This window comes from Rhopalosiphum padi, chromosome 3 (genome assembly GCF_020882245.1).
Source record: "Rhopalosiphum padi isolate XX-2018 chromosome 3, ASM2088224v1, whole genome shotgun sequence".
In the NCBI taxonomy this organism is placed as follows: domain Eukaryota; kingdom Metazoa; phylum Arthropoda; class Insecta; order Hemiptera; family Aphididae; genus Rhopalosiphum; species Rhopalosiphum padi.
In genome coordinates this window covers 26,780,018-26,794,798 of record NC_083599.1, presented here as the reverse complement: position 1 = coordinate 26,794,798, position 14,781 = coordinate 26,780,018, and the positions used below count along the sequence as shown (strand labels likewise).

At 28.2% G+C, this 14,781-nt stretch overlaps 1 protein-coding gene across 2 annotated transcripts in view; it reads right to left on the bottom strand.

Moving 5' to 3' along the window:
* Positions 1–14,781, bottom strand: part of LOC132926499 (calmodulin-binding transcription activator 1) — a 116,470-nt gene that overhangs the window by 13,068 nt on the left and 88,621 nt on the right. The window contains exons 6-12 of one of the 2 annotated variants that reach the window (XM_060990863.1): positions 7,344–7,415; positions 6,481–6,625; positions 6,353–6,396; positions 2,839–3,009; positions 2,129–2,248; positions 1,221–1,355; positions 247–575 (exon numbers count right to left, since the gene is read on the bottom strand). In XM_060990863.1, the coding sequence (XP_060846846.1) occupies positions 247–575; positions 1,221–1,355; positions 2,129–2,248; positions 2,839–3,009; positions 6,353–6,396; positions 6,481–6,625; positions 7,344–7,415 (1,016 nt within the window). The remainder of the gene's footprint in view (positions 1–246; positions 576–1,220; positions 1,356–2,128; positions 2,249–2,838; positions 3,010–6,352; positions 6,397–6,480; positions 6,626–7,343; positions 7,416–14,781) is intronic. The other variant, XM_060990864.1, reaches the window with a different exon arrangement.

Here is a 14,781-nt window from a genome sequence, read left to right as displayed (position 1 = left end):
ACACCCATATAAAAATCCTGACTATGTACCTACATTATATTATATTAATTAATAAAATACTTCGACCATAATGCTTGAAACTGAATATTTGAATGGACGAATACAAATGATAACACATCGAAGAGATTTTAGTACAAAATAGAATAATAATATGTGTCGTGATGATATCGGCATTTGTGATATAACAATATTAAATATCTTTAAAGTAACAAGTAGATTTTTGTCCGAATAACATGATGATTTTACCGTAACAATTGATCAGCATTGGCACACGAAGCGGGCATGTTGGCTGAAAGCGTCTGTTGTATGTCGTCGTGCGACAAATCTAACGTGACATCATAGAATTCCGATTTCACGTGGTCCGACTGTTGTTTTAGGTGATCTTGTCCGTGGAACAGATGTACAGCGTGCTCGTCTTGATTCTGTGAAGTGTGATACGTTTGCTTTTCGGTATATACGTGAATTACTTCGTCTGAACCTTGTGGTTTATATGAAATCATTGTAGTAGGTATATGATTATTGTCCGTCACGTTGATTGGCGGTTGTCTGTTGCTTAATATTTGATTGTTATCTCTCTATATATAAAACAATAAGTCACTTCAATATATTTTGTTACGCAGTTATTTAAAACTTAAGTTGAGATTAGTTAAGAAACAATAGATACCAAAGAATTTTTTAATTAACTTTGTGATGATTGTTTAAATACGAAGAAAAAATATTATGAACTATAATTTTCTAGTTGTTTGTGTAAAAGTTAAACTTTTAAAAATTAATTTTAAATTATACCATGATGTGAACACTTTTAATCAATATAGGTAATAGTTTTTCTCAATGTTAAAATACTGACCTATATTATAATGATTTTTATTTTTAAAATATAAAAAATATTTTTCATTCATTTTTATTTTTACATAATTTAATAAAGTAATGAGTAGTTTTAATCAATTTTCCCATATTTTATATGCATATATATACTTTGAATTAATAATTTTGAGTGGATTGTAAACAAATTTTTTTTTAAAAAGATTTTAGTACATATTTTTCTTATATAAATACTTTTCATGAAAACAAAATGTGGTAATAAAATACGATTTGTATAGTTAGTGGAATAAAAATGTTTAGGAAAATATTACAACATAACAGTCATTACACTGAGCTAAATTAAATATTTTCTTGTCCCACTCTAAGCATAAAATAATGGATTCGAATATAATACTTACGCAATCGTGCTTGAGAATTATTTGTTGTTGTTGTGGTTGCTGCTGTTGTGGTTGATTGCGAAAATCCCTTGTGGAATTCGACAACAAGTTGTTGTTCATTGTGGTGTTCAAGGAGGTTGGCCCACTTTGTGCCTGCTATTTAAATTTGTATTTTTAATAAACATTACAAATTATAATATCACGTGATTTGATTATCACAATTGTATTAATATTGAAATTGATAAAATATCGTTGGCTTTTAATAAATAGGCAATAGGTGAATTTTTCTAAATTTTGTTAGTGACTTAAATGAAATTTAAGTTTACGTTATTTTTTGGTTCATCTGTTTTAAAATGAATCGATATAAATTGAAAAAAGGGGAAGAAAGTAGATAATCACTTTTCTGTACAAAAAGTATCGAGTGTAACTCATCATTCATGAGTAAGTCACCGCAATGTATGTATTAGATTTAAATTTAATTATAAATCATTAAAAACGATAAACGATCCTGAAAAAACGATCTGTCAGCCTATATAATAACGCAATTGATTATATATAGAATTACTATATTATATATTTTATGATATAGGTATCATATAATATTATATTGCTATTAGTTTAATGGTAGGTTGAATAAAACTAATATTTGCCAAAACCATTAAATTTTAAAATGTTATTTTGTACTTTTCTACTATAAATAATGTCTTCAGACACAAAACTAAAAAACGACGTCATTATAAAATCAATATACGTTCATCGCTCCGTTCAAAATTTACAACAATTTCGATAAGTGCCTTTTAAGTTTTAATATTAATTTGTGCACTCATGACATTATGTATTTTTGTGATCTATGAAAACAAAAATGTGTTTTCACTTTTTTCGCGTATAAACGAATGGAATTGTCTATATTAATTTATAGTCTTGCGTACCTTATGATTGGCGTGATTAGCGATCATTAATGTGTTCATCGTGGTCCTAGACGAGTTAACGTGATGGTTGGTGAGTAACATTGTACCGGGACGCGATCGATTCCCAGTTGTAGATGACACCTGAAAAGTATGGTCGTTTTGGTATGTTTTAAGCAATCCAAATCAACAGTGATTTCATACAATTATATTATTATTATTATTACGATAACCAGGGTTCAGAATTTAAAGCATAGCTAATTTTTTTGGATTAAAATAAATGTTGCAGAGTGCTACGTAATATACAACAATGACATGTTACTATTCTTTGTTTGTTTTATACGTTCGATAGCCTCGCGGACAATTATAAAATGGTTTTTGTAGTCTTGGAAAAATATATTCAACACAGGCAGAATTATTTAGTAGATATTTTATAGCACAAGTTTCATAATATTATAAGAGGAAAAACGTAGGTATATTTTTATTTTATTTTGGAGTTTAAGAGGTAGGTTAACATTTTTGAGATTTCTTTTGATGTGTACTTTTATATTTTTTAAATGCTTAATTTAATGCACATATAACACAGTTTTTTAAGTTCTTTTTTAATCGCTGATTTTAGGTGCTTTAAGCTTCGAACCGTGTGATGGTAATCATTATTATTATTGTTACTACGTACAATATTTACTGCTGGACCAATGCCCAACGATATCAATATAATTTATTAAAGGACGTACCTGATTGCTATCCGACGGCGAAATCCGTCTGATCGGGCGCGAACACGATTGTCCATCCGCACACGTCGAGTCCGGACATCCGCATTCAAGCGTTCGGCTAAGTAGCGTCGCCCTGGCGTTCTTCTGCCACTCCATCAGCTGTGTGACCATGGCGGCTACGCACTCGGCCGTCTACCGGAAAACGTAGTATAATAATGCATCGATTCATTGCGTTTGTTCGAGTGTAGTGTACATAAATTATAATATTATATTATGATGTTTACTACATATAATATTATATAGTGTGGCTCACAGTGTTTCCCCGTTTTCTTATTTAACTTTTACTACAGGATAACGATAAATCCTGCGTGGTCCATCCCGTATAATATTATATAGGTCATAGCTGTCAAAGGATAACAGAGTAATCGCAGTTGGTACTATTTCACCTTTATGCGTCGAGCTTTATAGTAAACTAGATTTGAATAATTACGATAAGATTGCAAGTAGGTACAGGGTTCGAACAGAAATGACGGCTATAGTCGGTATAAACAGACTGTATAGCATTTTAGAATAAACTAGTCGATCTCAAGTGATTGGTTTGACATTTCATCGATAGTGGGATGTTTAAAACCTTTCGGATGTATTTCACAATTTCACTCATCAAATTATTATACTTATACAAAATAGTATATTCATTAGACCAATACTAAATGAGTCTACATGACTGAAATGAACTACTATCATTACATTATTTTCTTTTTATCATAAAAATAATTAATTGGAATAAACATAAATTAAAGGTATAACTACTGTACCTCTACTATATTATATATTATATAACCAAATAGGTGATTAATTATTTGTATGTACGTAAATATATGTATAGATTATTTTTAAAACTAACCGACTACCGTGTTTTTTTTACATATTCGTCTTTTCAAAATTACCTATTAAACTTATTATAACTTTTTATAAAAAAAAAATAAAAAAAATAATAAGTTGGAAACGGAAAGCTTGAATAAATGTATACAATCTTCATACTTAGTAGTTAGTTGAATGCAAATATATGATTAAAAAGTAGTAAAAAGTATCGTATTATATTATACAGGTACTATATTAGTATAGTAGGAACCAACAGTATTCATCTTTAAGTATAGTTTGTAAGTCTGTATATACTATATAATATATATACATATTTTTCTTTTAAATTATAAAATAATACTGTTTTAATAACATTAAACAAACTAAACAATTACATTTTTTATTTTAATCATGATTTTTCTGCGAGGATTAAAATATACGAAAATGTACCGTAAATTAGACAATAATAACATCAGGTAAAACATGTATGCTAATGACATGGATCACGAAAATAACTTATGATAACTTTGAAAAGCAATATTAAAAGTTAAAAATGCATGCAGTAGAATGGCTATATTTTTATATTTGAAAAGTTTGATGTGACGAATTTGTGTAATTTGCATGTTAAGTATTGTATACAAGTATAAAATATCAGTAGTTAGTCTGCAGTATCAATATAAATAAGTTGATTGCACTTTGTCGTAAACATTTGTTTATTAGTTTCAGAGATAACTTGTTTCTTTATTTTTATTTGAAAATACGATGAATTTAAATTCATCATTCGTTACTATATCTAATAAATTTCACAATTACATAAACTATCATTTTATATTCCATTTATTTTTTAAAAATATTAAATTTTAAATTAAATCGAAAACTGGTCTAAATTGTTATAGGATTACAAGTCTTAATTTGAATGCTCAATATTACTATTAATATGCACTGGTGTTTTTTCTACTGATTTTTTACCATAATTTTTAATAATGATAATACAATATTATTTACAATGTATAAAAATATATTATAATAATATTCATCATTTGAACTCCTTATGTCATGTTTTACGATTAAATATTTTAATAATTGCTCCAAACATTTTTACCAGTTATCAAATGTTAAATGGGATAATACATAAAGAATAATTAGATATTATGTTTTAAATAATTTTCATAATGCGCCAGGACCATAAGCTGGTTTTTCTAATTTAATATAAATAATTGTTTTTATTTAAGTCGTTAACTAGCTGAGTAAGTACATATAAATATTATACTAGTTACTTATATTTTTGATTTTTTGGTATATAAGTTAATACTATTTTAATTTTTTTACATAAGTTCTTTTATTTTATGTATTTATCTCTATAAAATCTCATATGTTAAAAACATTATTTATTAATTAATTTAAACTGTAATACAATAAACTAATGTTAATTAGAAATAACTTTATAATGAATTTTGAAAAACTAGTTTATTTCTATTTATTATTAGATATTTATATGACAAATTTGTAGAATAATTTCAAATTTAAGTAAATATTATTGAGATGTTTAAGGGGGTATAAAACTAATTTTGTAATTTCTATACCAGTAATGAGTATTATTATCATTTGACTGAGAATTTAGCTGTAGAACATTGTAAAATTTAAAAATAAATGATTATTGTAGTTTGTAAAAATATTCGTGAAAAATACTAGAATTCTGATTTATAATAAGCATTATTCATTTCAGAAGATTTTTTAATTTATCTTTGTATTATCTATCTGCTTTGACGTTTATAATTACTTAGATACTTTTTAGAGAACTTTTTCAAACTGTCTGTTAATAATAGTTTTTCAAATTCAATATTAGGTAATCCTTTTTTTAGTTAAATGTAACCACGCTATTAGCATTACTGTCCATAACTGAGGTCCGTTAAAAATAAATCATGCTTTAAATACAACCTTTTCCAGATTAATTGAATAGAGCGCTTTCTATTTTGTTTTAAAATTATTTAAATTAAAAACTATATCAAAATAATTACATGCATAAGAAATAAAGCATTTTTACAGCTTTATAAATTAAATAAACACGTTAAATACAAATACATACTTAAAAATGAAACATTAATTCAAATAAACAGGTTTTAAACATATGACATTATTTTGTTTAAAAATGTTTTAATTTAATTTTGATCGGTTTAAGTAATTTACATTTATTTAGGTTAAGTAGACAGAGCAGATAGAACACATCAAATAAATAAATAATCATTATTAATAATAGTTTTTGAGTGTTTGTTTTCTACTGAAATTTTAATTAAAAAAATAATAACCAGATAACTGGAATAGTTGTTTTGTTTATGCCGATAAAAAAAAAGAAAAAAACCAAAATGGTGTGATTTTAAAAATTTTGTATGATTTCTCTGTGATGCATGATATTAATAATTTATTAAGTATACGTATTTTATATTATTTATATATATTTATAAATGTTCAATTACGGAAGTTTTTCTATATTTAAATACAATTATAGTTAAAATATATTCTGTATTTATTATTTTGGAAATAAAAAATACATACCAATATATTCAAATATTTTATAAGTTCAGTTACAATGTATCGTGCACGAGAGGTGTTTATTATATTTTAAACGGGCTCGTTGACCCAATTTAATTTTGTTCGAAGCACTACAAGTACTTACCGATACTTCCATTTCGTTGCTAAGGTCAGGGTCTTCCTCGTAAACTGAAAAAAAAAAACAAACAAAAGATATTTTTATTAATTCTATAAGTTATATGTGAAATAAGTTAAATTCTTAAGAACACTTACACATGGGTTTCAACTGAGATAGTAATTCGTCTTTCGTCCACTCTTTACGATCAGCCCACAGCGCGAGGCTCGGCGAAATCACCGACAATTTGTTGTCGTCCGGATACGGTACATTCAAATAGTGCACCAATACCATATCAGGATTCTGTCAACAACCGGACGTAAATACACATTATTACTATTATAGTTCGATATAATTGTATAGGTTTATAAAAAATGCATTATCATTGACGCGTGCATGTGTTTTAATTTTTAATTTTTATGGTTTCATAACTATAAAAAAAATATTTTATATGATTTATAAGAACTTATATTTTTAACACGCTTTGTTTTAGCTAATCAATAAGTTTGTATTTTTTATTATTGAAATAAAATGTGTCTCGAGTACTCTCTATATTTACTTCGCACAGTTTAATAGCCATATAAAAATTGATATTTATAAAGTTTTGAAAATTCAATGAAATTCAAAACGCAGCGACAGTTTTGTGTTGCATTATAATATGCATTCTAAAAACAATTATTATGATTGGTTGGTTTTTAAACTATTTTATTGAAAAAAAAATAGGAATTTTTCAATTTTGCAATATCTATTTGGGAGTACTGTATACCATGCGTAAAATGTTCATTCAGTTGCACTGTGGCATATATATGGGACTTTCAAAAAATATAAATAGTATGAATAGTAAAACAAGCAGATCGTCTCTTGAAGTCAAAGTACGTTTTCGGTTTTATTTTTACTATGGAAATCGAATACATTTTTTTGTTGTAATTACATTATGCATTTGGACTTGTTTTTAAATATTTTATGAAACAATAATAGTACGAGTATATATGTAATTTGTACATATTGTATGAGCACTCACTTGTAATAACCAATAGCATCTTCTGTGAAATGTCGGAAGTATCGCTGAATGTACATAGCACCCATAAATGCACTAAAAAAAAAACCAATATTTATATTATATAATTTCGATTGGTGGGTTTTAATGAGGTACACGTCACAAAAATAATAAGCTGAGTAAAATAAACAAATAAATCTCTGTTTTTTTCGTTGACATGATTCTACGTTATTGTACACGTATTATTGTTCTAAAGTGTAGTTTGATTTGCCATACAGGTTACAATTATACAATTGCATCATTGTGTTATTATAATATGGTTAAAATAAATATTTAATATACTATTAACTAAAACCATATTGTACCATTAGTTTGATTGGTGTGTAAATGAGAAATAATAATAATAATAAATTTAAATAGTCCTTTTATCGCAAAAGATTACAAATGCGAGGATGGTAGTCTCGTCGTCGAGCACGAGCGTTAAAAGTAAGAATTATGTATTTATGTCATCAAATTTATAGAATTAGATGATCGAATTAAATAGGTATACGAATAATAATCATAAAACTCACTGCTATAATATGTATGCGGAATAATAAACTCGCATATTAATCGTATTTATTTAGCGTTGATCTTGGCCTCCTTTGGGGAAAGGGAGCAAGGCCCAGGCCCAGGTTGTTTTGGAGTCTTGTGTACGAAAAAAAAGAAATTGTTTTCAAAAATTAAATAAGTAATTATATAGCATTTAAAATCATTTTTTTCATAGTGGAAAACGGAGGAAATTCTTAGAAATAAAAGGCAATAAAGGTATGCTTAATACAATAATATGCACTTTATAATTAAATAAATATCGAGGTCAAGCATATGATAATGGGGTTACGATGATAGGGCAATACAACTGGACGTGGTTCAGTAATGCTTTCAGAAACCCCCAAAGCTGTTGTGTTCCATGAACTACTTATAGCAATAATTGTCTTCGTGGAAATATGGTATCATCGTTATACCTACTAGTGGTCTTCAACCTTTTTGACTTGCGACCTACTATTTTACCATACGATTTTCACGACCCACGAAAGTGTTGTAGTACATAATAGTACCTATATATGTACAGTTGTAAAATGTTAATAAAATATTGTTTTAATATGTAAAACATTGGGACAGATTTTTAAAGCTTATGCTACCCAAAATTGGGCCATGGCCCATCGGTTGAAAACCACTGATTTATACTATCTCTGCTACGATTTTTTTTGTATAATAATGCAATAATTCAAAAAATAAACTATTTTTTTGCTTTTACTGGAAGTTTTTATAAGATTTAATGCTTCTGATATTTGTTAGTTTTGATTCAATTAATATGAACAGTAAAAATATGTGGTTATTTTAAAGACTACTTTAAAGTTTAAATAGACATTTATATATATTTATAATTTATATAAATTTATATTTTATTTATACCTGGATATAATTGTGTACTAGGTTATGCAAATTCTAAGGATGGTCCTGCCGTAAGTGTCATATGCTTAGTAGTTAGTATCTTAACTCATCATAAATAAAATTCTTATTTTGGTCTTTAAGTTACGACGTTTAAGCTGGAATTAAAGCTGTAGGTGGATATATTAATTTATACCGTGTTTGTTTGAACAAGGATATTGAAAATAGCAATAGTATGTGGGTTTATGTATGTATTATTTTTTTGTAATAATAATTTTTGTGAAAGAAATTTTATATTTTGTATAATAATTTGAATCAAAGATAAGATAATTTTAAATAAGTATTAAAATAGTGGTTGTATTTGGTTCTGTTTGATGTTAAAAAACATTTTAAACGAGTAGAATAAACAAATTTGTCTAAAGGTAAAAAATTTAAATTAAAAAAAAAAGCTATCATATTTTATAACAACTTAGTCTGAACAGGAAATTACAAAATGCACTGCCTAGTCGTAAACAACTTTTACGGGCAATTAAATTTCGGTGAACGCGCAACGTGTACGGGTACTTATATTATTATCTCGCAAGGTGTTCCAGCGACCGTCGGTTCCGGTTGGTCGCGTTCGCGAAAGTCCATCGCAAGAAAATCGTAATTGGCGTCTTCGAAATCATTGTACGTAAAATTGGAGTAATTTTAATTGGATACGGGTCACGAGACGGACAGGAATTGACATGAAACGCGTCCGAAACTCGACTCGGGTTATGAATGTGTTACACTCACTCACCATGACATCGCATACAGTTGGCACGCCCGAGTGAGGCGTTAAATCCCTGTAGGCCACACGAAGTACAACATTTAATCTTAAAGTTTAAATTCTGAGTTTGGAGTTGCCAAAGAAACCTGAGCAGTGTCCTGGCGTAATTATAGGAATTCGTCCTGGTGAAGAACATCATTTTTTCTATGCTTAGAGACCCCGTGCACGGGCGTGGGCACAAAAACCACTAGAGATTCGGACTCAAGGGGAATATTGTACTATAGAGTGATTCACCAAGCATGATAAGTACAGTTTTTACATTAAATAGTTATTTATTTATTTAAATTCTTATTCTTAGAATTTTAAAGATAACTGAAGACATTAGAAATTTAGAAATGTCCTGTAGTAATAAAAACTTTTATTTTTTCAAATAAACCCCCTTTTTACTGTAAATTATTTAGTGGATATTTTTTGTAATTTTCGATGTACTTTATTATAAAATTTCAACGAGTATTTTTTCAGTTATTAAAATATTTTATAATTAAGAATAGTAGTTGTTAAAAATGATTTAAAAAAAATATAAATAGAAGTATCTATTAATATTATTACTAAAATATTCAACTCACCATAGCTCCCATATGTTTCACACACATTTTCATGGACCTATTATTCTTAGTACACTTATAGTTGAATAACTCAAAAGCTAGTCGTTAAAATTTTGATTTTGATAAGTCAACATTTTCAGAAAAAATATTCAATAAATTAATTTTATCCTCTCTGACACTTTTTAAGTAGTACAAAAAATCTTAAGAGTTTGAAAATATAATCTTATAGTCTATTTAAAAATTCCAAAAATTATGTTGTTAATAAACTATATTGTTTAAGAAAGAAAAGGGGGCTGAGCATGCTTGGAAGATCTTTCTGTACAGCTATATTTTCTAATCCGAATTCAATACAAGTTGTGTTTCAGCATGCAAACAAAATTATAATCTACGATTTGGGCTCCCGCCTCCCGGTATGCGTAATGTAAATCGTGCTAACTTCTATTAGTGATATTAGTTAATTTTAACAAGTTACAGACAGACTATATAGACGTGTGTAAACTACACCATAATAAAGAAGGAGTATCTATTACCAACAAGTTAAACCGGACTATCTACCAAAATTACAAGGCGTCCCTAGGTAAAGACTTATGAACTCATTGAATCACAGATATGATTAAAAATTATCTTTGTTTTAAAATATTTTTAATAAAACCTTAAATCTCCCTTTTATATAATATTATATATCTAAACTGTTTTTTTTTTAAATACATGTACAGATAAAGAACTATTATATGCATATAATATATATTATAATGTAATATTCTGTCCCTGGCTCTATACATTGTCATTGTAATTTAAGAGTTAAGCACAATCTGACTTTTGTCAATAATCTACCATCGTAACATTATTAAAATTATTATATTAAATTAATAGAGACATTATTTGCGGGAATGTAAAAAAAATATATTAAAGATATTCATGTGATCTACCTCTATATTACTGTTGTAAGGGGTGGTAGAATGATTGATTTATTTGACAACCCTTCTCAACTATATTCGACGATGTAATATAATTTGTTCTCATAATATAAATAATCATACTAATAATAATAAACAACGTTATTAGCTTGGTTGCATGCAGTTATCGCCTTCCAATTCGACGTCGAATGAAAAATCGTGACTACATATGTAAAATAATAGTAATAAAATAATGATTCTATTATCATCATCATCATCATCATCATATTTATCATAATATATTATTATTTATTGAGATGTATATATATATTATATTCCTACGTACGTTTTGTACGAAACATAAACAATAATTGAAAAATGTCGCACGTCCGGTCGTCTGGCCGACTGTCTGCACGTACGGTATACAGAGATTGCGATAAACCGTAGTGTATATAGGCTGTCTCGATGGGTGTACGGGCGGGGGAATTGGAGGGTGTGGTGGGGCGCAGAAGTGGTTGTAAGGGGTGCACGTCACGTAAAAAACGAAAGAAAGAAAAACGTCAACGAGACATTTACATTTTCCGACAAGACGTTCAGTACGGACAATGAGAGTTATTTTTGCGTACAGTGAAATTATTGTTGACTGCGAATGTGTATTATAATAATAATAATAATAATAATAATATATTGCCGACACAACAATAATAGTATGTGATATAGCTGCCAAACTTAAGATACGGTAAGACGGTATAAAATAAGTATAAATAAAATATATATAATTTAAATAAAACGATTGTGAATATATAACATTAAGCTGCAGGTACATGACCGTTTGAAAAATACGTGGATTTTATAAACAATGAAAAATATTGTTTCTATTATAGGTCGGGAAAATACGTAGAAACGTTCAATTTCTGCACAACTCGGATCTCTTTACATAAATATGATCAAAACAATCTTTTTTAGTTCTTCACGGCCTAATATTATTTCTACAATATTGTGTTGTTTACAGACGCGTATGATATACACTGCATAAGCACATCAAGGTCGACACTGGCAGCAATCTGCACACGGTATCCACCGATATTAAAGTTATTATATTATACAGGAGCAGCATAAACAAGTGTTCAAAATGAAGTTATCGTGTCCAACTTGCCGGTGGTATAATACGCGCGAGACCTCCGTCACTGTGTAATAGTAAATTAGAAAAAGCTTTTCGAACGTTTTCGACAAAAATATTATAGTCAGCATTGCTACGTATTTATATACAAAAACGGTCTTGCGATTGTACAATAATTATAAAAATAATTACAAAACCATTGCCTTGTTCTCACAACTTTCAGTTATAATTTACAGGGTGATTCACCAAGAAATATTTTCGCGTACTCTTCCTTTTTTAATAACACATATTTCATGTTCTCATTTGAAAAATAGGAGATTCCGTCGTCACAGAGTAAATTCATTATTAAGTGAAAAAATGGTGTGGAGCATACTATGGTGAATCACCTGTATGTATATATATATATGTTATAATTTAATAGCGCAAACTGCCACTACGCATTAGTGATATGTAAAATGTCGAACAAATCGCGTTCGATATCGTATCGGCGAATATTTCACATCGGTAGGTAATTAATCTATTATGATATGCGTTCGACTCGCAGTGACAGATATTATAATATACGTTGACGGTTCAGAAATATATGAATTATTACGACTGCGGTGTACCCATATTGCTGAGATTGCAGTACGGTTCCAATCATATTATAATATTATATTGGTGGACCAAAGACCGTTTTAAACTCACGTGGTGGCAGCGCACAATATCATTCAATTCAAATTTTGTGTGTACGTTTTACATTACCCGTACAAGTGATATAACAATCAGCTGACATGGAATTTTTATTAGCCGAGAAAACATATTTTCGATATGTATGGGTATAATACGGGTATTGAGTAAATCAATTATTATATTCATTAGAAAATATAAACGATAAAATTTAAAATACTTAATACAACATAGGTCTTAATTTTTTTTTTTTTAATTATAGCACATATTGTGAATATTACAATATGATAAATATTTCAAGTTTTAAGTTTACCTACATATAAATATATACGATATTATTATATAAAAATTAATCAGATTTACGAAGTCTTACACAATTTGTGCGAGACTGCTTTTATCATAGGTAAATGGTTATTTTCATTTTTTAAGCTTCTCAAACAACACCAATGATTTTCAATTGTATTTAAAATCAATTGTTTTAGTCCCGAAAGAAGCCGGCTTCCGAAGTACAAAAAGCCATTGTTAAATAAACTATAACAATATATTAAAGCTTTCTCTCTGCAATTGGAATTCAAAAATAACATCACGATGTGTCTAAAAATAGGATATACTCTATTGAAATGTATATTCGTATAATAGGTCCTTAATCTAAAATGGCAATTAACAGACATTTTTCTAGACCCTAAATATATAATATTATCTTCTGTCTCTTTCAATTCTCCGTGCAGTAATCCCGGACGGTCGATCGTAATATTGTCCAAGCTTCGTAATTTACGATGACGTTTTTGTGCACGATGTGTCCCCTTCACCCGAGAAAAAAGTGATTTGACCACACAATATATGTCAAAACTTTCGGAGAATACGATTAAAAACGAAAGCATAACCACTCCACTTGGATAATGGTGTTCGTATATTGTAGTCAGATATAGTTTGCCAAAAAAAATAAAACGAATATTCGTTCTGAATGCGTCAACGTCATATATTATTTTTCGACAATACTTATGCGATTTAATAAAAGGATAACGCTTTACATTTTGAGTTAAACCAAAAATTGCATAATGTGTGATTTTAAGCGGGAGTAATAGCTAATAATCGATTGAATAGAATTTTTCTGTGAAATTAGTTGACTATATAACATTGGTATATTATATAGAAATACAATAAACTATCGTTGATTGCCTACGTATCTCGTACAATTCTTTATGTGTAATATAAATTGCCACCTCGGAATTTATAGGCTGTGTCTATCACTTACCCACACACATCGAAAATGTAATAATTATCATTCATTATTGTCGGCCAGATAAAACCAACAAAATAGGAATATTGGACTAGTTTCTTAACAAGTCATTTATTTATATTAAAGTTCGTTCAACGTCAAAATGTCGTTTCTAATAATATACCAACTCAATATATGACTGAATTCATTATGAAAACTCGAAAACGGCCTACACACTCATGTACCGAAATTGCCTATACACTCGCCGTCCAAAGTATACAAACAATAATGTTATAGAGGATAATAAATAACAATATTTTCTTTATTTTCTTCCTTATACCATAGTTCGGTTTTGTGTGCACTTTTAAGACACTTAGAATCTAAATTCCTTGAAATATATTGCACGATTATACAGATGATGCATAACGATACTAGGTAGTAGATACCTAGGTATATAGAAAATCTAAGGCAAATAATTATTAGAGCGATTTAATCTGAATATAACTCTATAATATTACTATGTACGATTTAAATATATTATCTATTTCCATACAAGTTAAATTTCGATTGTTAACATTATTTTATAGCAGTAGAATTATAGTGATTTCAGTAAAGTAGGTATTTGTATGTACTTATATATTATAATATTTGACTAAAACTGTAGGGATCAAAATGCCGAAAAATTCGGAAAAATATAGGAAAAACCCGTTTTTTTCCTAAAGCTTCATAAAATATGGAAAAATTTAAGAATATTAAAATTATACATTTCCA